The 21294-nt window shown below is 42.5% G+C and overlaps 1 protein-coding gene across 1 annotated transcript; it reads left to right on the top strand.

The window, feature by feature from the left end:
- Positions 1 to 550: 550 nt before the first annotated feature.
- borcs6 (BLOC-1 related complex subunit 6) lies at positions 551 to 7872 on the top strand. The gene is made up of 4 exons (XM_007890467.2): positions 551 to 989; positions 3732 to 3886; positions 4641 to 4724; positions 4962 to 7872. Exons 1-4 carry the CDS (start codon positions 551 to 553, stop codon positions 5085 to 5087), a joined length of 804 nt encoding a protein of 267 aa, XP_007888658.2. The 3' UTR covers positions 5088 to 7872.
- The last annotated feature ends 13422 nt before the right edge of the window (positions 7873 to 21294 follow it).

The raw sequence follows: 21294 nt of genomic DNA, 5'->3' as shown, positions 1-21294 counted from the left end.
CCCTCCTCTCCCGCCCCCTTTGCTTTCCTCGGAGCGTTCAAAGGCGGAAAACCCCGCACTTTGCGGTGGCTTCACCCGCACGTTCAAGATGGCGGCGGCCCGATCCGGTCACGTGAGCCGACCCTTTACCGTTGGAACCGCCTCTCTTGTCTCCTCCTCCTCCCGCGCCTCGCCTCTCGGCCGGTGGTGCTGCGCAGGCGCGTCGGGGGGTGGTGGTGGTGGGGGGGAAAGGGGCGGGGCCTGGGATCCTGGCAGGTGTCTGTTGCCGGGCGGGGGGGGGGGGAGCCGTTGTAACTGCGCAGGCGCAGTTGTTGCGGCGGCGGCGGCGATGACGACGACGGCCTCCCGTTTGGCGAGCGTCGGACTGCGCAGGCGCGGCCATCCGGGCCGGGCTCCCGTCCGTCCGTCCGGCGGTTGGTGCTCGCGGGCCTTCACGCTCTGGGCAGTCGCGTCGCGTGAGGGAGAGGGGCGGTCGGCGCGCGGCTGAGGGCCGGGGCGCGAGCCGTTGTTCCCCCGCCTCCTCCTCCTCCTCCCGCCGTCGCTCGAAACAATGGCCGAGGCGACATTCGGCGGCCATCCCCGCTCAGAGGAGGCCTCGGAGAGCGGCGAGGAAACTTCTGGAAGCGGCGCCGAATCGTCGCCGTCGTCCTCCTCTTCCTCCTCCTCCTCCTCCTCGGAGGGACTGTCGCGGCCCTTCTCGGTCGCTCGGTCGCCGCCGCCGCCTCAGGCTCTGCCGCAGAAGCCCGCGAACCCCGCGGCCCGCGAGCGGGTGGCCGGCCGCCTGCAGGACAGCAAGAGCCTGGACGGCATCAGCGAGGTGTTCGGCGGCGTCCGGGCCCGCGACAGCAAGTCCGGGGAAGGGAGGAGGGCGACCATTTCCAGTGCTTTGGAGCTGGAGGGTTCGGTCAGCCACGACGGGGACCTCACCCACTTTGTAGCCAACAACTTGCAGCACAAGATCAAGATGAGTTCGAGGCAGAGCCTGGAGTGTGAGTATAGGGGGTGGGGGTGTGGGGGGGAGAGGGCGTTACTCGCAGAGCTTCACCTAAAGCCTCTCAACACACCCAGTGCTGTGCGTTGTGTGCAGTCCATATACACACACAACACACACACACACACACCCCACTCCCCTTGTACTTAAAGGGACCGACCGGTGTGTGTTATTATCCTTGCATTTGATATAGCGCCTTATCGCGGGGAGGTTCATATTACCGTAAAGCGCGGAGACTGTGCGTTTTGTGGGCGATGCGCAGCAGCCAACTGCGGGCAGCGACGTCCCACGCAAACAGCCGTACGCATGTTGTACGTTCAATCCAACTTCTTGTAAGGTGTAAGAACAGAAGTCGCCGGGAACACTCGGCGGGGAGGGTGGGGGGGCGGTCAGGCAGCATCTATGGAGAGAGCAAAGTGAGTTAAGGTTTCGGGTCCACGACCTTTCGGCGGTTCTGTTTTTGTTAGCTTTCCCGCACCTGAGGTATTTCGCCTTTTGTTTACATCTTCCTGCGTCGTGGGCAGTATGTTTTTAAAATGACCAATGTGCGGCCCCACTCAGTGCGATTGAAGAAGCAAGTGTGTAATCGCTGAAGCACACGGCGCAATTAGGATTTTAACTTTGCTCATGATCTGGTTAGAAGGGTGGAGATTCAAGGCCCTCATCAGAGCTGAGCTTACATTAGTGCATCATTGGGAGAATAGTTTTTTTCCCCCAGTCATCCAGCTGATGCGCGCAGAAACCTGTCACTGTGGTTAAGAGAATCCTAACTAGTCAAGAGTTCCACAGATGTTTGCCACCTAAGCGTGGAAGTTTCCTGTTTGTCTCGAATGGAGTGCACGCTCTCTTCCCAGAGGGATGCACCTTGTTTACCAGATTCTATCAGGAAAGAACAAGGTTCAGATTGGCAGGAGTCAGGGGCCAGAGCGTGCATTGGGGATTACTGCTCCAAGAACTGCAAAGGTTAACATTTCTAGCAATTTCGTCTTGTTGCTTGTCCAGCCAATACTATCTTACCTGTTGGGGCTTTAGCTTACATCATAAATGCAAATAACTGAATAATTACATGCTGCGTTTCATCCACATATATACAGTCAATTCACTTTACATTATATTCTGTGAAGTGCTTTGACATGTCTCGAAGTCATGAAAATTGCTATATCAAATGCAAGAATTATTATTATGATTGAGTAGAGATGAGCAGAAATAATTCCCCCCAGTGGGGCGTATGCAACATTGTCAGAGTTGCTGTTAAACCAAGATATTAAACCAAGGTTCAGTCTACCCATTTGAAAACAATGCTAGTGTGTGCATAAAATTCGCTCTGAGAAATGGCAGCCTCTCGTATTGCAAAGCTACTTCCACCTAAAGCGACACACTTTCAATATGACTATGGTATTACTATTGGTAAAGTGCAAAAACAGAAGTGTTAATTGCAGATATGAAGATGCATGTTATTACATAACAGATTATGAAACCACTACTTGTTTTGCCGAAACCTGAGCTTCTGTTTTAAATCCAAAAGTGACTACTTTTAATTTTTTAATGATACAATTTGAAATATTTCATTTAGACTTAAAAAAAATTATAGTAATTCTTACACTTGCAATAGTGCCTTATATCATCAAAACATCTCAAAGTGCTTCCCAGGATTTACTGTGAGGTGCAGTAACTGAATATGTGGGCAAATGAGGCAGCCACTTTGCACATTGCAATGTTGAGTCATGAAGTGAGTGACCAATTTTATTTGGGGAATTGTTGGCCAGGACACCGGAAAAGACTCCTTTCTCTTTTTGAATTGTGCCATGTACACGTTATGTCTACCTGAACAGACAGACAAGACTTCAGTTTAACCTCGCATCTGAACAATCGTACTTATGATAATGCAGCTGAACTCTGGTACTGAATTGGAGTGTCAGCCGAGCCTGAGAGTTCAAGGTCCTGATGTGTGATAAGAACCTACAACCTTCCAACTCAGAATTGAGACTGCTATCAACTGAACCAAGCTGATATCCCCTTGTTACTTTTTTTAAAACTTGAAATTTCCAGCTTGTCTGTGCCCTTACATTGCAAAGTGATTATTGCTTCCATTGCTGTAAGGAAAGAAAACAAATTCAAGTCTTGTTTGTTAAAATAATGTAACCAAGCCATAATATCTGGTGGTCAGGGAGTTGTCATTGTCATTGTATAGTTTGAATAATAATTTCTGTACTTGACGTAGCAGCTACAACTTGTCAATGTCTCAAAATGCTTCGCAAGCAGTTGCTTCAAAGTGCAGTAACTGTATTACATGATCACAGAGGCCAATTTGTGCATCTGTTCCACAAATCAATGTGAAGTGAGAATTGTTGACCAGGATACCAAGAAACCTCCCCTCTCTTACTGAATATTACTTTTAACATCCATCTGATTTGGGTACAGGTGGGACATTGGTTTAACATTCATTCAAAGGATGGAATTACCAACAATGCAATGCTCCCCCCCCCCCCCCACTGTAGTGTCAGCCTTAACTCGAGCTCTAAAGGTACACTCTGGAACCTTCTGATCAAGAAACATTCTATAATTATTCATAAATAAACTAAATTAAGCCTATTTTAATGCAATTCAATAACCATGTGACTGTATTACAAATAAGGTTAAACTTTCCTGCACTTTTCAAAATGTGAACACGGGTTCTGTTTATCTCAGTTGCACTGATTCATTGTTTTATATTTGTTCAACCCTTTATCTTGTTTCCCAGCTGGAAGCGGTGTAAGAACTAGAAGTATGCAGAGGTTAAAATCAGACATACCTCCTATTGACCCTGCGGTGCTAATAGATCTTGAGAAAGACGCACAGGATGTAGCACAGAAAGTCGATCTGATGATGAAAAGCCTAAATGCCACGGTCCAGAATGTAAGTATTGATTGATGCAAGTTAAGTAGGCTGGGGATCCAGGGCTCACCATCATTTTCACCTATTGCTTGAATCATTGGCTGAATTACAAGAAAATGGTAAACACACCACAGTATTCCTTCCTACAATTGGTTTAGCTTATTCAGTTTTTGTTCAGTTCATAACCTAAGTACTGCTGACCTGCTCTACCATGAGTTTAACAGTCACTGACGGAAGAATGTATGCCCCTGATGGGAAACTAAATCCATGTTAGGGATGGCAATAGAGGTGACCTCATCACGTAACCCCATTGCTGCATGTACACTTCTTGTTGAAAGCTGTGTATGAGTGACTGAGGCCCAAAGAAATCTGTCACAAATGCAGGGTAAATGTAACAGGAAGACGGCCATCCAATTGTCTCCACAAATCATCTGATATCAATGAGTGCTCTTCTTGATGGATGAAAATGAGTATCCATTGATTAGGTTGAGGCCTACGCTCCATAACAATGATTTGATTTTGTCACTGAGCACTGAGTACTGCTTTTGCCTATGCAGAAATGAATACTCAAAAAAAGTTAGGATAATTATTAATTATTTGAAGTACACAAGACATAAACAAAATATGGATTGTGTTGTGAACCCAAGAATATTCAATGTTTCTTCAAATCTGTTTTGAAAATATTCTCAGGAATGTGGTGAGGCATTAATTACCATTTCAATTACAAGTATATGTCCAGTACTGATTCTATAATTTTAATTTGTTTTAAATGCAGATGACAGCACTAAGCGTGGGCTACATTCAAACATATCGTGATTCCGTGGACAGTTTAGGAGAATCGGTGGATATGAGTATAAAGGTAAGGGTGGAGAAACAAAAATGAAATCCGATTGCACCTTATAAGATTTTCTTAGTTCTCAACATCTTTGTCTTGTGTTTTGAAACCAACATTATTGTAAATAACTGCATTCAGTATGTTGAATTGTACTTTGTATTATACAATAATCATAATTTGTTTTCCAGTCAAATTTCTAGTCCTTGTTTCTCATGATGTTCGCTACTTTTCACTATTGAAAACACTGCTTTGTGTTTACAGGGTATGTATACACTAATGGCCCGCTGTGAAGAGCTAGACAGATCCATGCAACCCATTCATGCTCTGGCTAAACAGATCCGTGAGGTGAAACGAACTCTGGAAATGTTCGAAACTCTTTGTAAATAGTTCAGTGGCTCCATCAATATAATATAATTGAGCATTTATTTTTTTGCTGAAATATTTTTGCCAAGTGTAAAGTATCAAGAACTGATGCACTGAAATTATAATTCAAGACTGAAGACAAACAACAGAGAAAGAAGCTATTAAATCCCTGCAATCAACAGTTAATACTTAATCCTGTAGTGAAACATGCAAATCCTTCCAAGACTACTACTCTGGTAAATCAAAGTTCATATCGCTGGCTTAACTTACTTTAGAAGCACTTTAAGGTTCGCATTTTAACCAGAAAGAAAATTACATATCAGTTATGCAAGTATTCCTAAGTTCATTCTCTTTCTTCCCTCCCCACCGCCTTCAGAACCTCTTCTCCCATCCCACGTATGGTACTGATATTAAGGTTACCTGATCAAGGTATTTGGGCTTAAACTACACACATAGTTTAAAATGAGTCAGAAAGTTGGCAATGGCGGCAGCAGGCTATTTTTCTGTAAGCCTTGCTGAATAGTGCAAACACAAGTACTGTGAAACTGAACATTTGTGCTTTCCAGTAGTTTAGAATTTTGGTACTGGGGGCATCTTTGCATTAACTTGTACTGTAAAATACTTCGGCTGAAAGAGACATGTAGAATTTCCATTCAAAACAATAGTATAGGATGTTTGTTGGGGTAGTGACGCATTGAAGTTTGATCAAATCCATTTACAGTGAGAGAATTGCTTTGGAAATGCAATCCTATGTATTTATTTAAAATACAAGTTTTACAAAGACATAAGCGAACAAACTTTAGAATGTGAAGAAGGTAGGTGATCGGTAAAGGTAAACCATGTACATGTCAAACTGAAGTGAGATGAAATTTGTTTTGTAACTCTTTGATACCAGAAAATACAGAGCTTTGAATTCATCATAAGACAGTGACTGTGTTCTAGGTATGTGGCTAATGTGGCCACCTTTTCCAAATCATGTTAGCTGTTTTATGAAGCAGCCAAATTAAAATTTGTACCTTCAAGTCTGGACATCTGTGTATTCAGGGCCATTCGAATGGATTCCATGGCAAACTAAACGTCCATTGCCTGCAAAACCGTGGTACTGCAGATCTCCTGCAAAGAATTTGTGAATGATCACAAAAGTGAAATGAAAAACAATAATGCTTCTCTGTGTCCATGTTATTTAAAACTGGACATTGTTTCTGCCATTTAAGAGAAGGTAAGTAAATGGTTCTAGATGTTGCTTTTGTTGTAATTATGTTCATATGTAATAATGTCCCCTGACAGACTCACAGAAGTGATAAAGGGGGTTCGGTGGATGCAATTTATAAGGATTTTCAGATGACATTTGATAAAGACCCGGGAAGGTGAAATAACCTGACATTTTAGAACCAACATGGTTTTAGAACTGATGTCATTTCTTTACGATGGAATGTAAAGAATGTTCTGCCCCAGAAAGCTGTTGAATGGGATCAACAGAGGCGTTGAAAGGGGAGATGGATCTCTACTGAATTTATGCAAAAGCTGCTTCTGACTGTCTGGAAATGGTCCAACTAATGGTGGCTAACAGATGTGCTTCAAGGGTGATGCAACTGGATTGTGCCCTGTAAATACATGAGATCAAGAAGGGAGAAGAATCTGTCTAGGGCCAAGAATTTCAAAATGTTCAGAATGAGAATAGATCATTCCTGTAACATGACATGAGAGCATCCTGGCAGCCAAAGTGCTGGACCCAGTGAGAATTCTGCCCTATAAGTCAACTATAATTTTTGAAGGTTTATTTCACTTCTATTGTTATGAGGAAGTACTTTGGACAGATACTTTTTTCTTTAAGTCTTGTTATTTACGAGCCATCCTAAATTTTACCTATTGACCTTTCAAAGTAAGCTTCGCGAACAAGAGACCCAGTAAATATATTAAATATTGATTATCCAGCCTAAGAATTACGGAGCCGCACGCAGCCGCGCAATCTTTCTCTGCAGGAAGAGAGTACGTCCAATTATTTCGCAGAAAATAGCTGCAAAATTGATCAAATATTGCATTTATAGAGCGCTTTTCACGGCGGGAGGACGTCCAAAGCACCAAAACTCCTTGTGTAATGCTGGAACATGGTGCACTACTCCCATAAGATTTGTTCTTTGCTTTTTAACACTGGGTTTCAGCCAGGACATATTTAGAAATTAGTGCAAATAAATCTATGTAGCGACTATGTACAACATTTGGTAACTACTGTATTAGCAGATATGTTCAAGAGCTAATAGACAATGTGTTCAGTGAGGAAATCTTTTGATTCCAGTCATTGGAATGCCTTCACGTTAAATCCCTCAGCTGAAATAAGCAACTCACTCCTGGATTTTTCAGAGAAAATAACAGGATGTTTCCACAGAGCCTCACGTTGCTTAAAATTTGAACTGCTTCACACAATGGAGTTTGAGCATATGGAATACACCTGCCCCAGAAGACCACAGAGGCTGAATTACATGAGTAACTCACAGAGCAGATGGATAAATAGTTGAGATTGAATGTGAAGAACTATGGTACTGTATTGTAAAAACAAACTTTTATCCACTGTTCCCCCAATTATGTTAATTTGCCAAATGAGCCACTAGAGGGTGTGCGCTAAATGGAAGTTGGGTGCTTTTGCCAACGTAATCCCGTTGCTATTGGGTAAGTCTAAGCAGTTGCTTGAAGAACAGCATCACCGGAGGCCTGGAAAAATGATGAGCACTTCTGAAGAGGTAAAAAGCGGGGGAAGGAGGCATTTTGAAAGGGAGATTGTGTGTGCAAATAAAGCTCGATCTTAAGAATTCTTAACGAGTGTATTCTATCAGCTCTAATAATAATAATCCTTGCATTTGATACAGTGCCTCATCGCGTCGTTGAGATGTCGCAAAGCTTATCATACTCAGTGCACAGTTATCAATTTATTTTTGGTGTGAGCGAGAATGCCCAGTACAAATTAGCTGAGTACGTAGGCAAACTGAACATGATGGGTTTTTTTTTGGTTTGGGGGGTGGGGTGCAAATGACATTGTGTCACCATGCATCGCTTGAGGGTGCTGTTGAGTACACAGTTTGGGACATATTAAGATTTTTTGCACAGGCTGAAACCTTCTGATACAGTGAAGCTGCCGGATGGATAGGTCTTTGGCACAAACCCTAGGAAATATCTGCAAACTGCTAGAAACCTAGTAACAACCCCAAGCTGTATTGATGACTGATGGCTAGTTACTCCATTAAACTTGCTATTCCCAGCTGGAGCACAGTAATTGCAGCAGCAAAATGGTCCTGGTGGAAACATTTGTTGTGACTTGAAGGGAGTGCAGCAAAGATTAATCTGACAGCAGATGAACCACTGGAGGGTGGTGGGGGTGGGGGGGAGGAAAGCACTGGATTTGCCCATCCCTACCTCCAATCAAGACAGACAGCGAGTGAATTCATTGACCAGAAATGTTAGAACCAAAGCTGTGCCCGATTTATGATGAAAAATATCGCTGGAAAGAATTTTTCACTGCATAATTTCCTTTTAACGATTCAATTATCAAATTAGTGTGAGAGGGGAAGATTAGGGAAAATAATTCAAATTATAGCAGGACAATTTCAGAAATTGGCATTTACTGCTCTGTGGAGGACCCTATCACCCCCCATCCTTGCCCAACTCCACTGGCTTCCTATCACACAGAGGATACAATTCAAGATCCTGGTACTCACCTTCAAAGCCCTCCATGATATTGCTCCCCCCCTACCTCGCCGACCTCCTAAACCCCTACCACCCCATTCGCTTCCTCCGCTCAGCAGGCTCTGGCCTGCTTCATATCCCCCGCCTCGCTTGCCCCACTATTGGCAGGTGGACCTTCCGCCACTCTGCGCCCACCCTCTGGAACTCCATCCCGCAGTCCCTCCGCCTCGGCCCCTCCCTTGCTACCTTCAAGATCCACCTCAAGACCCTCTTCGACCGTGCTTTCGATCTCGCTGCCCTCCACCTTCCCCCACCCTGACCCTCAGCTCGGGTCCGTAACTCTGTCCAGCACCTTGGGACTTCCTCCCAACGTAAAAGGCGCTGTAAGAGATTAGAGAAAGTTTGCTATTGTTGCTGCTGTACGACAGGAGGCATTCTCTAGATCTGACATTGGACAGTTGCAAAGCAACAACAGTTAAAAATTTAAAATTAAGTGAAAGTCACAGTTGTGAATATTCTGAAATTGTTGGTGTGGCTACATTGAATTCATTAGGTGGGAAAGTAATTCTGCAGGTAAGTCCCAGAGCATAGGGACATGGTTGTGAATGCTCATTTGTAATATCCTGCATTTTTTCTTCTTTTGCTGTTTTTTCCCATGAAATTGCAAGCCTTCGCTATGTCTCGTATATTTACAACATTGAGTTCCTCACGTTAACAAATTATTGCTTTTGCTGGTAAAAGTTATTTTATGTTCCTGGAAAACAGTCTATTTAATTGCAATATACAAAAAAATCTGATATGTTTCCTCTGGGTAGAGACTTTTCCTCTGCATGTGCGCATGTAAATAATCCCTCCAAAAACAATAATAAATTGGTCATTTTCAATCTACGACTGTTTGTGGGACATTGCTGTGCGCAATTGGCCGCCGCGTTCGCCCACAAATATACAGTCAATTCACTTTACAGTGTGTTCTGTGAAGCGCTTTGGGACGTCCTCCCGACGTGAAAAGCGCTATATCAAATGCAAGGATTATTATTATTACATGGAGGGAAAATATGAACGTAACTGCAATGTCATTTAAATTGGAGCGGTGGTGGTGGGGTGGGGGGGCGCTGGGGATTGATTTCTCATTTGTAAATGACTGCTTTGAGTAAGTGGAAGATGAACATTTAACTTGCAGCAATAGTAAACCTGCTATCTATGAAATATGATTTTCTCAGCATGTAAATAAGTGTTGCTAGGTAACTGAGCTGCCGGATTTCAAGGTGTTCGGTAGAGGCCATGCTCCAATCTTCCCAGTGGGTTCCTGAATACTTTCCAAATTACGTCGTTTCATGTGATTCCATTGAAACAAACCATTTTTCATTTCCCGTTAACAATAATGTCATGCGTAGACTAGTTAATGCTTCATTAAAATTAACGATGGCACTTCCTTCATTGCATTGTGAAGTATACATCCAATAGCAGGAGCAACAAGTATGTGTTATCCATGGAATAATGGTTGGGTTCAAATGTTCCACAACTAGAACAACATTCAGGCACATTGTTGCACTACAATACATATAGGCTGGGCTGAAACCCTATATTGCTCCACCAGGATATACAGTGTTTTATAACTGTATGGAGGTAATTCATGTGGCTTAGTATCAAACGAGTGGGTGTTTTTGCAAACTTTATTTTGATTATGTAGATTTAAGTTCTGACGAGCTATTGAAAGAGAACTGCCTTATGGTACTCCTATTCCAGTGTTTCATTTTTCAGGGTAACGTAGCACTAAATTCAGATGCATTTAACATTAGTAATAAAAAAAAAGATATTTGTGTACTGTGTAGTTAAGGAAGCGCAGGCTTAATTAAATAGCGCATAACGAACAATTCAGAGCCGCATATATGAATGTAATCTGAAAAAAGAATGTCAAATTGTATAAGTGGGGTAAGTTTAAATGATTCCCAACTTATCTAAACCTCAAGGTTATATTTGTGTTTTCAATTTACTCACAGCTACCCATTTAATCATGTCTGTTGTTGGAGGGCTGCCTGGTTCACTAGATTGGAACACTGCCCATTTACCTCAAAGTTGGGTTGAAATGCATTGACACTGATGGGATGAGAGTATCCTTGTCTAAGTGGATTAGATTTGGGGTAGTCTCAACTTGTTTTCACATCAAATTGCTTGTAAATCAGCACCAGTGGATGAATTCTGCAATCTCATTCGGTGCCGGAAATGTCCGGTGCAGTCGAGTGATGATAATAATCCTCGCATTTATATAGCGCCTTATCACGTCTTCAAGGCGTCTCAAAGCGCTTCACAGAATATACTGTAAATTGACTATTTTGTGGATGAAACGCGGCAGCCAACTGTACGCAGCAGTGTCCCAAAAACAGCTGTAGACTGAAGTGACCAATTTATTATTATTCAATATTATTGATCTTATGAGGTTGAAAAGACAGCTACTTTGCTTCAACTGGGCGAAGAGAGTGTTGCTCCGTATCTAACTCGCGTTACCTTTGACCAAGTTTTTTGATGTCGGCACCAGGGGTGAAAAATTGAAAGGCGCCTATTCCGCGTCGATTGGCTTTTTCCCACGTTTGGATGAAACACAAAAGCATCCATCAAACTGGCGCACTTGAGGACACGCACTCATTTTGTCTTCGAGCAGTGCATTTTATTATCCAATTCCTAAGCAATTCGAAGTGGGAAAGCCTGGTGTCTTCCCAGTATTTATATACACACACATATCTATATCTATATGTATATATATCTATATATATATGAAGTCGTGTGCCTCCTTTTCCTCCCACCGAGCCTCTTGCACAGGTACCATTCCATTTTCTAGGACCTCATCCGATTGAGTTCTCTACATAGATGCGTTTTGGGGGAAGGAAGGCTTTTGATCCACACAGTGCATCGCCACCCCTGCCTTGTCCTCGTCCAACATTCAAGCACAGGGTCCCTCCACCTGCAGTAAGTGTCACCATAACCAGTGTAGCTTTTATCTGGTGCTCGTTTTGGGGATCTCCCAATTTGAGGACCACAGGACTCTTTTTTTTTCTCAATGGACCCGTCGGTTTGGATACGCCTCTCGCTTTGGGTGCTGAGCTGAATCTTCACCCTGGGAACAATTTATGTGTATGTATAAATGTGAGTGTGTGTGTTAGATATATAATTTGGGGGGTGGGGTGGGTGGGAGGGTGTTGTTGCAACATTGCAAAGTCTGTGGCTGGAATTAAATCAGTGAGTGAGCTCCTTCTTGGCTGTGTTGCCTTTGCCTTCTCTGCTGCTGCTGCTCCATCCCTGTCTCCACATAGAAACTGAGCAAATCCCTCCAGACTCTCTCTCTCTCTCTCTCTCTCTCTCATTCCCCCCCTCCCCTCTCTTCCTTTCCTCCCCACCCCTTCCATCCCCCCCCACACCAGCTCGCACCTCCATGGCTACCTCTCTGACTGGTTGGACCCGGGACTGGGCTGATTGTGGTACCATCGCCTTTCCCTTTTGTCTCCTCTCCAGTTCCTGATGCCCTTCTCTGCTCCCAAATGTTCTCGTGGTGGAGAAGGGGTTCCCAGTGAGTCCCGCTGTCGGGCTCCAGAGGACCTGCTCCGGACAACGGTGCCATCCACACCCGGGACACTGAGGATCTGCAGGTGAGGGGGAGAGGAGGAGGAGGGAGGGATGGAGGGAGGAAGACATGAGCATCATAAAAGCAAGTAAGAATAAACGAAGCTTTCGTTCATGTGGGTTTCGAGAGCTCTTATTTGCGCACAGAAGGTTTGGGAAATCAATCAGAGGATTTTCTTCTCCAATTTACAAAGAATCTGCACCTTTCTCTCCCCCCCCTCCCTCCCTCCCCCTCTCTCTCTCTCTCCCTCTCCCTCTCTCTATCCCTCCCCCCCTCTATCTTCCCTAATAATGTCCTTTTGTATTTGGAGAACCAATATTAATAGCGATCGATTGATTTTTTTCCCCCCCGTTATATTTCTTCTGTTGCTTTGCATGTTCATTTCAATTAACCCCCTCCTAAAATATCAGTAACCAACGTGTTTCCTCCCCTCCCCCCCCCCCCCCATCACACACACACACACACACACCCACACACACTCCTCACCACCAATTCATCCATCAGTGGATATAATCACATTAATCATTAAAGAAAACCGAAAAACATTGAGCTGAATGCATTTCAGGTTATTTTCTTTTTGGGGGGGGGTTGGGGGTGTGTGTGTGGAATTGGATGGCAGTAGTTCTATTTTGGGAAGGAATGGTGTTGTTTGCTACCCAGCTGTCCTGGTAACAAAGAGGAGGAGGAAGGGAGGGGGAAATGTGTTTGTTGTCATGGGTACGAGGTGAAGCAAAGGTTTATAATGTGATAAGTTTCTATAAGACCCTCTCTGTCTGTCTGTCCGTCTCCCCCCTCTCTCATCCCCCCCACCCCCTCCCCTTCCATCTGAAATGTGCTCACTCACTACTGCTTCCTGCGGTCTAAAATAATGGGATTTTTTCAAATTAAGATAGCGTCTTGAGGTGAGAGATGCTTCTGTCTCTGTTTCCTTGATCTCCCCTTCATTCCCCCCCCCCCCCCCCACCCACCGCCCCCAACCGCGCCATCAACCCCTCTCCTCCGCTTTGCTACTTAGGGCCAGATTTTTTTAATTCTGGTTTATCAATGGACATCCATTGAGAAACCCATCTGCAATGTAATTAAACTTCTCAATGGCAAAGGTTAATAACTATGTTTTGAGTATTGAAACCTTTGAATTTTTTGTATTAATTTAGCGAGGGGTGAATGGTGCTCTGGAGAAGCTGCATGTCTTAAGAACTGCAGCTATAGAGAATGTTTCCAGTAGAGATGGTCGGGAGCGAATAGCAAGGGTGCAGGCTCGGGGGGTGGGTGGGGGGGGACGTTGGAGGATAATAAGCCACAAAGACTGAGTGGTTTTATTTGGATAATTATTTTGGACATTATTTTGAGATTTAATAACCGCCTATTGATTCTGTCAATATCAACTGCTTCCCCCCCCTCACATACACACAACCAATTTCTCCACTCCTCGGGATAGTGATTAATCCTGTGGCTCCACACCTGTACCCCTCCGTTACCTCACTTAAGTATTCTTTGTTTGTGTTCCCAGTGAGTGACAGCTGACTATTTGACGATTGAGGACATCACATTTGAGCCTAGCCCTATTCCCTCTGACATTCCCCTGTAAGTAGTGCTGCACCAACAATAGTCACTCCATATGGGATCCAGAGCAGGAACCCTGGACAGTGAAGCCAATTGTGGTGGTCGTATTTTTGTCCTGGAGATATTGGGTAGGTCAGAATAGACTAGGGATTGAACTTGAGGCCTTCCCGATCTGTTTAATCTCTCACTGCACAATACATGGTCTCACACTGCACAACACTGAGGCTTGAAAGAAACTCTTTTCCAGCAGTAAAATTCATAGTCTAAATAAAATGAAAATAAGGCTCACTGATAGTTTAAAAACAGCACTGCAATAACATTGATTGGAGGCTGCAATGTTGTCACACCAAGGAATAAATACATTTGTGACACGTGAGCAAATAAGGGAATTCGATTTAATCGATTATGGTTGCTGATAAACAGAGAACCAGTTTCTCAAGAAACATTATTCTTGGATTGGGATATCTAAACTGAGATTAAAAAAAATTCAAGTTGCAAAGTACTGTACACTTGCAAATCTTGCAACGGTGGAAAACTCAACAAAACATATTCTATCAAAGGTTAAACTGCTAAACAGTGCTGGTGTTGCTGGATTGAACATCTTTGGAGAGAGTGTAGCTAAAAGCTGATGGATTTGAAGGGTACAGTGGACCACTAAGAATGGTGGCTCTGCAGTGCTATGAGATGACTCCAATAATCCCCATCCAGCTGACTCTAGAGATCAATTTGAAAATAAATCTCAAATCATATGAAAATTCAAGTTAAATTATGTTTTTTACTCTTTCATTTTAAACAGGGTTCCACTTTTTTTTAATGGCTTTTCTATTTTACAGAAATTCTGTAAAGCAGAATCAGATTTTACAAATTCACAGATTATGTCACAGAACGGAATGGATAGTAAATAGATGGAACTTGCAGGAAAGGCATTTTAGACTGACATCAGTTTAATCACTCTGCAAGCTTTATCGAACAAGATATCATTTAAAATGTAACTATCGTTTCGCTTTTAATGATTCTTTTAAGGTGTCTTAATAGAATTTCTCATGACAAAGCACAAGGTGCAATCTTATGTTACACTGTAGGATAGATCTTAGTCAATAATGAATGCATCGTGGAGTCCTGTAGCTCAGTGGTTAGAGCACTCGCTTTGCAAGTGAGAGACTTGAGTTCAATTCCAGGCAGAGGGCGAAACCTTGGGCAAGTTTCCTTACTCCACACAGAGCCTAATAATAATCCTCCAAAACCAAAAACAATAATAAATTGGTAATTTTCAATCTACGACTGTTTGTGGGACATTGCTGTGCGCAATTGGCTGCCGCGTTCGCCCACAAATATACAGTCGATTCACTTTACAGTGTGTTCTGTGAAGCGCTTTGGGACGTCCTCCCGACGTGAAAAGCGCTATATCAAATGCAAGGATTATTATTATTATTATGATTTGCCCTATCATGGTATATTTATGTGACTTGGCTTCTCATCGCGAATCCTCTATATTTGCTCAAGGAAATATTTTGATATTTCAGCAACAGACTTGAGGTATTGCTGGATAGCGGTCAGCCTGGCTCATTTTTCACTTCTTTAGTCTTGGAACACTGAACCCAACTGTGGTAATCACACTACCACTGAAATCACAAACTATGGGTTGAAGCTATATAACCTTTCTCAGCTGCAAGGCTCATTAACCCACCATATGGCACGGGTATCTATTGAAGCACTACGAGCCTCATTTTGATTTACTGGTCTGCTTTTTCAGTCTTGCTTGCTGCGTCTGCTCTCATATGTGTTTGACAAGATAGGCAGACAGGAAGGCCATCTACTGCCTTTATTTTGGACATGACATGACAGGAATATGTCAAGTGCAGAAACCCATCACCGAGTTTAAGAGTAACCAAACCAGACAGAGTTCCAAATCTGTATGTCACTTACACGTGGAATTCACATTCTCTTCTTGGAAGAACACGCCCTGCTTAACTAATTCCGGAGAGTATTAGGCACAGGTTGGCACAAGCCAAGGCTTGGAGACCCTAGAATGTGTGCTTTGGTTCTGTTAGGGTTTAGCCACCTAAAATCACAGCTTGCTTTTGAGTGCGTTGTCTGGAAAGCTTCCCACTGTTGTGGAGTGAGGACCACCCTACCTATAGGGACCTTGGCTTGCAGAGTTAACAGGAGTTGAGTGGGAAGAACACCTACTCCCAGGAACTGTTCTACCCCTCCAAGTTCTGCCAATGAGTCAGACTGTCTTGGTCTGTCATTAGCAGCAGTGCCCTGGATGATTAGAGATCCATCTGGCTCAGGAACTGGAGGCTACTGCAACCGACACAGATTGTCTCGATTTCTAACATTCACTTGCCATCGCACATCACGTTGGAGCCGGCTCAGTTTCCTCCTTCATCCCTTCCCAAGGATAATCACTATTTGGGTCAACTGCCTGGCCTCTGCCATTGCTAGTGTATGACTGGCTGCGAGGAGATCCATGACTTGGTTTGGGGCAATTCTGAATCTTCCGCCCTGACAACTTGGCAGAGATGGAAGGATTGCGGACATGAATCTCAATCTAACCTTTCTATGAATAACCAACATGATGTGCATTACTGTGCAGTCCTGAACCTTTTAGTTTTAAGTGAATAAATGTCTGAAAGAAGAAAAGGCAGAAAATTCAACATTTAAAATGCAGGTATTCATTACATTCGCTTTACAGTTGTATTTTCTTGTACATTACTATCGCTGTTGGACATTCGTGGAAAAAAAACATGAATAATGTAACATTAAATAACTTATTCTATTTGTACTGTTGCAGCTTCTATGAGCTTAATTAGTCAGCGGAATTTTAAAAGGACATGGAGTACATTGACATCCACTGAGGTTAATTCAGCAAAAGCTACAGTGAGTTGAATGGATCTGATTTTTAATCATGGGTTAAAGTGCTATTCATTCAAAGTCCGGTGAATGCTTTTTGTTCATGTGTCACTGGCTGTTTTGAGATTGAAGTGGCTTTTAACGGCAATATAATGCTCTTGTGACTGAAAGCCAGCGGAATGGATAGTTCAAGTAGTTGTGTTACTGGTTATTGCAAATGTATTCATCTAAAATTGTGACAATTCCGAATGTTATAATTGTAGGTATTTCTACAGATTGCTGGTATCTCAGTACTCCTGTATCCCAGTACTTCATGCTTTCACCTGATAGTCAGTGGGTAGCTTGAGAGCTACTATATTTATACAGAATTGCCTCCAGTGACATTATGGAGTTCGACTTCGCTTAAGTTATGAGTGGCAATGAAGAGCTAGTAGCTGTGGCCATTCACATTGTCTCTGGAGTGTACAGTAAGACTGGGAGTCAACAGAAAGAGTACAAATATTTCCCAATTTAACTATTATGACCAGTCATTAATTTAGACAAAGGAAGTTCTTTACGTTTGTAGGTTTTTTTTTACTCGAAAGGTTTCCCCACATGCAGACCTTCCCTGAATAGGAAGATAGATTTAGATATTTGCTCCATGCTGTTACAATGTGCTGGTGAAGGCATTTTAGTGTTCCACTAAACCAGTGGAGGGATTCACACGATGCTGTTCGAGGGGTCTGCGCTTGGAGGGAGGAGGTGAGGTGGAGGATCAGTTCGCAAGGGTTGGGGCAGGATGGGTGAAAGTTCACCCACTGATAGTGGGGCAGATCAACTGGGGGACATGAAGCAGGCATGTGTTAACTGAAGGTTAAACAAGATGATGTGATACTAGTTCATTAAAAAGAAAAACTGTCTGAACTATTCAACTGAAAGACATTAGGTTAGTTAACGTTAAAAGCTCTGAGGTCAGTACTCGATGAAACAGGCATAGATTCCTGAAAACTCATTATCGCACTTCAAGATTAAATTATTCATTAAATCTGTCAATATTACTGTAGTTGGGAGCAATATCTTGTTTTGTTCCCCAGTATTAAAATAACCGACAAATTGGAGCAGTGGATAGAGGACAGTGCTCGGTAGTTTTAGTCAAAATGTAAATGCGAGTAAACTGGAGTGGAATGACAAGATTGTACCAGTAAATGACACTGGAGTAAAAGAAACAGTAACGGAAATGAAGAATATAATTTGGCATCCTCAAGATTTGTTAAACTAGTTCTGGAGTCCATGGTTGCAAAGTCGCATTGAACTCCTGGTGTGAAGCACACAAATGGGATCTGGTGAGGACAAGTTTGCTATGGGCACTATGGCTCCTATGATCAAATAGACTGTCAACATTCAGATGATGAATTGACATGGGTATAAGATGGCAGAGCCTATCTGAGCCTGAACTGATGAATAAGATAATATTTGTACGCTACATTCCAATGATGACCTACATCATTGAAATCTCTATTTAACCCATGCCTGGTTATAAGACCACAGAACACATCACTGCTGACTATCTTTTTGCCATTTTAAAAACCAAAAAAAGGCATTCATACAACACATGCACTTTATTAATAATGTGAGAAATATTTGGCTCCGAGAGCAATGTTTGAGTGAGGCCAGAGTGCATTAACTAAGTTAATTAAATGTTTCAAGTCATAATTCATTCAACCCGGACCTTTCTATATTTAAAGTATATTAGGCAAGCAATAGTATTGAAATTCTGCAGCACTGAATGGATCAATGCCATGAACAGTCCCAAGGCTAAAACTTCTCATTGATATCATGTTGATTATTTTTCATTCCGATGTATCAGCACTGGGTGGAAATGTTCACTTCACGCCATAACCATAAGGCCATTCAATGAATAATTTACGTTTTTAATCAAGCCTCCAGTTAGATTTTTTTTTGGATGAATTGTTTACAAAACTTCAATTACTACCTCAGTTGCAATGAAAGATGGGTTCAGAAAAAGTGAAGTTTGTTAACCTTCAACTTCATTCAGTTCTCCTGCTGTTTTTTAAAACTCACTTGGTATTTTTGTACCCATTTTCTTGTTCCCATTTTCTTAAGTTTTGTTCCTTCCATGCTGTAAGTTTCCATGATTTACCATCTCGAGTTGGTGATGCCTTAGCACCAAGGAATGCAAGAGTAGTTTGCGTGGGGCTGAAATTGTGCTGCCATTAGCAGTCCAACTGAAATCAGTGCTGCTCTTTAATAATAATAATACTATAATAACCCTTGCATTTGACATAGCACATTTCATATCTTCGAGACGTCTCAAAGCGCTTCATAGAATATACTGTAAAGTGAATTGACTGTATATTTGTGAGTAAAACACGGCAGCCGATTGCGCACAGCAGCGTTCCCACAAACAGTCGTGGATTGACATTTATAGTTAATGTTGAGCTTTGGCTTATCTATTACGCTTTGTCTTCAGTGAGTCATTAAAAACTACAAGGAATTTTTAAGAAGTAAAATACTTTACAAGTCTGATTTTCATCTGCTATGTGAGATTGAAGAATTAAGGAAGGATGCACTGAATTCTATTTTGGGCAAGTTGGCTGATTGAATTATTTATTTCTCTGCTGAGGGAACAATTTATAAGTTGGGTGGGTGGGGGGGAGCACTCAATTCTAGAGAGCTAAGTGGGTAAATGTATTGCTTTATGTCGTGTAGCACAACTAGTGAGAGGTGTTCACTTTCAGATCGGATGCTGATGGAAACATCATCCTTGTCTGGGACCATATTCCCAAGAAGTGGTTTAATGCCTTCTAGGTGAGAAAGGAAAGACAGTCGGAGGGGAAAACAATTCTTTGTCTTGTTTAAACTTGTGGTATAAACTTAACATTGTAGAAATCTTGGTAAATATTCATGAATCACATTCATGGTCAATTTATGGATCTTACAGTATTACCTCATAATCATGTATCTTGATTTTTTTTTCATGTTAAACTCATACAGTCAAGCTCTATATGCTCACAGACCAGCAAAGAATAAGGCATTTCGCCTGGTGAGGCGGATAAATTTACTGACCATCAGAAAATTGCCCGTCATCATGGCAAATTCTCAAAATAAATTTTTTTTTTTTTTTAAAAAGTAGTGAATTGTAGGCAGTGGCTGCAAAGAGAGAAAAAAAATATTAAAAGTTCTCAGCTCAATCCCCAACTGGATGAGCACCACAATTGCCAAGAAATACAAATCTTTGTGTCCGAAACAAATGTACTGTATGCGTCGTTGTTTAGGTTTCACTCAGGTCTGGTGAGGTGCTCTCACAGAAATAATTTCACTTCTCTGCCTATCATATTGCAATATTCAATAAATGAACGGCACTATACAAAGGTGAATCAGAATCGTTGTGACAGAAATGTTGTGACTTTCACACAAAAGGGATATTGCTGAAGAGACTCCAGCACACAGGCAGGAACAATAAAATATTCATAAAAGCCAATATCAACGCCAGTGAATAAAATTCTCCGGTAAGTTTGTGCTTTAAATTCTTAAGTGGTCCTTATCGTAAGGTGACACATTGAATTCAGAACACTATACTGCAACAAACTGATTTGCAATAGACGCTCTGCTCTGTGTGTAGTGTGTGGTGTTGGATGCATTCCAGAGTCTAGATGGCTGAGAAAAGAAGAGCCAATGAAGCAGAGGAACTACTGGACTTAAGGGAATTGTATATGCTAAGTAACAGCAGAAGATAGTAATACTCGTATGAGGAGGTGCACGCATGCATTTCAGGAATAGCTACCTGTTTTTAGAAAAGTGCCCTGAGGCTATGCATCAACTCTCGTAGAACTGTTTGCGACAGACTATCACTGAATGTCTCACTTTATTTGTACGCCCCGCTTCGTACAAACTCCCATTTTAAAATGGAACACGTAAAGGGAAAACTTGGTGCCTTTGGTTTCGTTAGCACATTAGCCTATCGCGTGTTAGACCTGGACCATGCGAGGAAAATCACCTCTTTGTCATGACTTGAAAGGGTTGTATGAGAAATGCATCAGTATCAATTTCAAGCCCACAACGTAAATATCAATAGCTGGTAACTCTCTTTCTCCCTCCCTCCCCCCATTGTTTTTCCACGCACAACTGCCTAATAATCCTGCGCACATTGGCATTAAATTGTTTGTCTCATTGCGAGACTGACTATGTGGATGACTTGTGTGGAAGTTAAAATATCACACTAGCCAAGTTGGGGCTGTGACCTGAGGGTGTGATTGAGGTTCTCTCCTGATCCATTGAAGTTGCCTCACTATATCAACAGCCTGATGTGGGAAACTGGCCAGTGATCCTGACCCACCAGTACATGCTATCATTAGACGCACTACCTCAGTAATATTGAATTTCGAAACCGTGCGAGCATGAATATAGTTTAATATTCTTTTTTGCTACATGTTATTCCTTCTCAGTCATGCATCCAAGTGTAGATTGAATTGGAGTCAGAGTTGTTTAAACACAGATGCACACAAAACAATCTGAAGT

Source organism: Callorhinchus milii, unplaced genomic scaffold (genome assembly GCF_018977255.1).
Source record: "Callorhinchus milii isolate IMCB2004 unplaced genomic scaffold, IMCB_Cmil_1.0 Scaffold12, whole genome shotgun sequence".
Lineage (NCBI taxonomy): Eukaryota > Metazoa > Chordata > Chondrichthyes > Chimaeriformes > Callorhinchidae > Callorhinchus > Callorhinchus milii.
Note: the sequence above shows the minus strand (reverse complement) of the source record. Positions and strands in the feature narration are given on the sequence as shown.

What these genes read in the sequence shown, in the direction of transcription:
- borcs6 (XM_007890467.2), top strand. Translation starts at nt 551, where the DNA reads ATGGCCGAGGCGACATTCGGCGGCCATCCCCGCTCAGAGGAGGCCTCG. An exon ending in TTCGAGGCAGAGCCTGGAGT is followed by an intron (nt 990 to 3,731) that starts GTGAGTATAGGG and finishes CTTGTTTCCCAG; the next exon opens with CTGGAAGCGGTGTAAGAACT. An exon ending in CGGTGGATATGAGTATAAAG is followed by an intron (nt 4,725 to 4,961) that starts GTAAGGGTGGAG and finishes TTGTGTTTACAG; the next exon opens with GGTATGTATACACTAATGGC.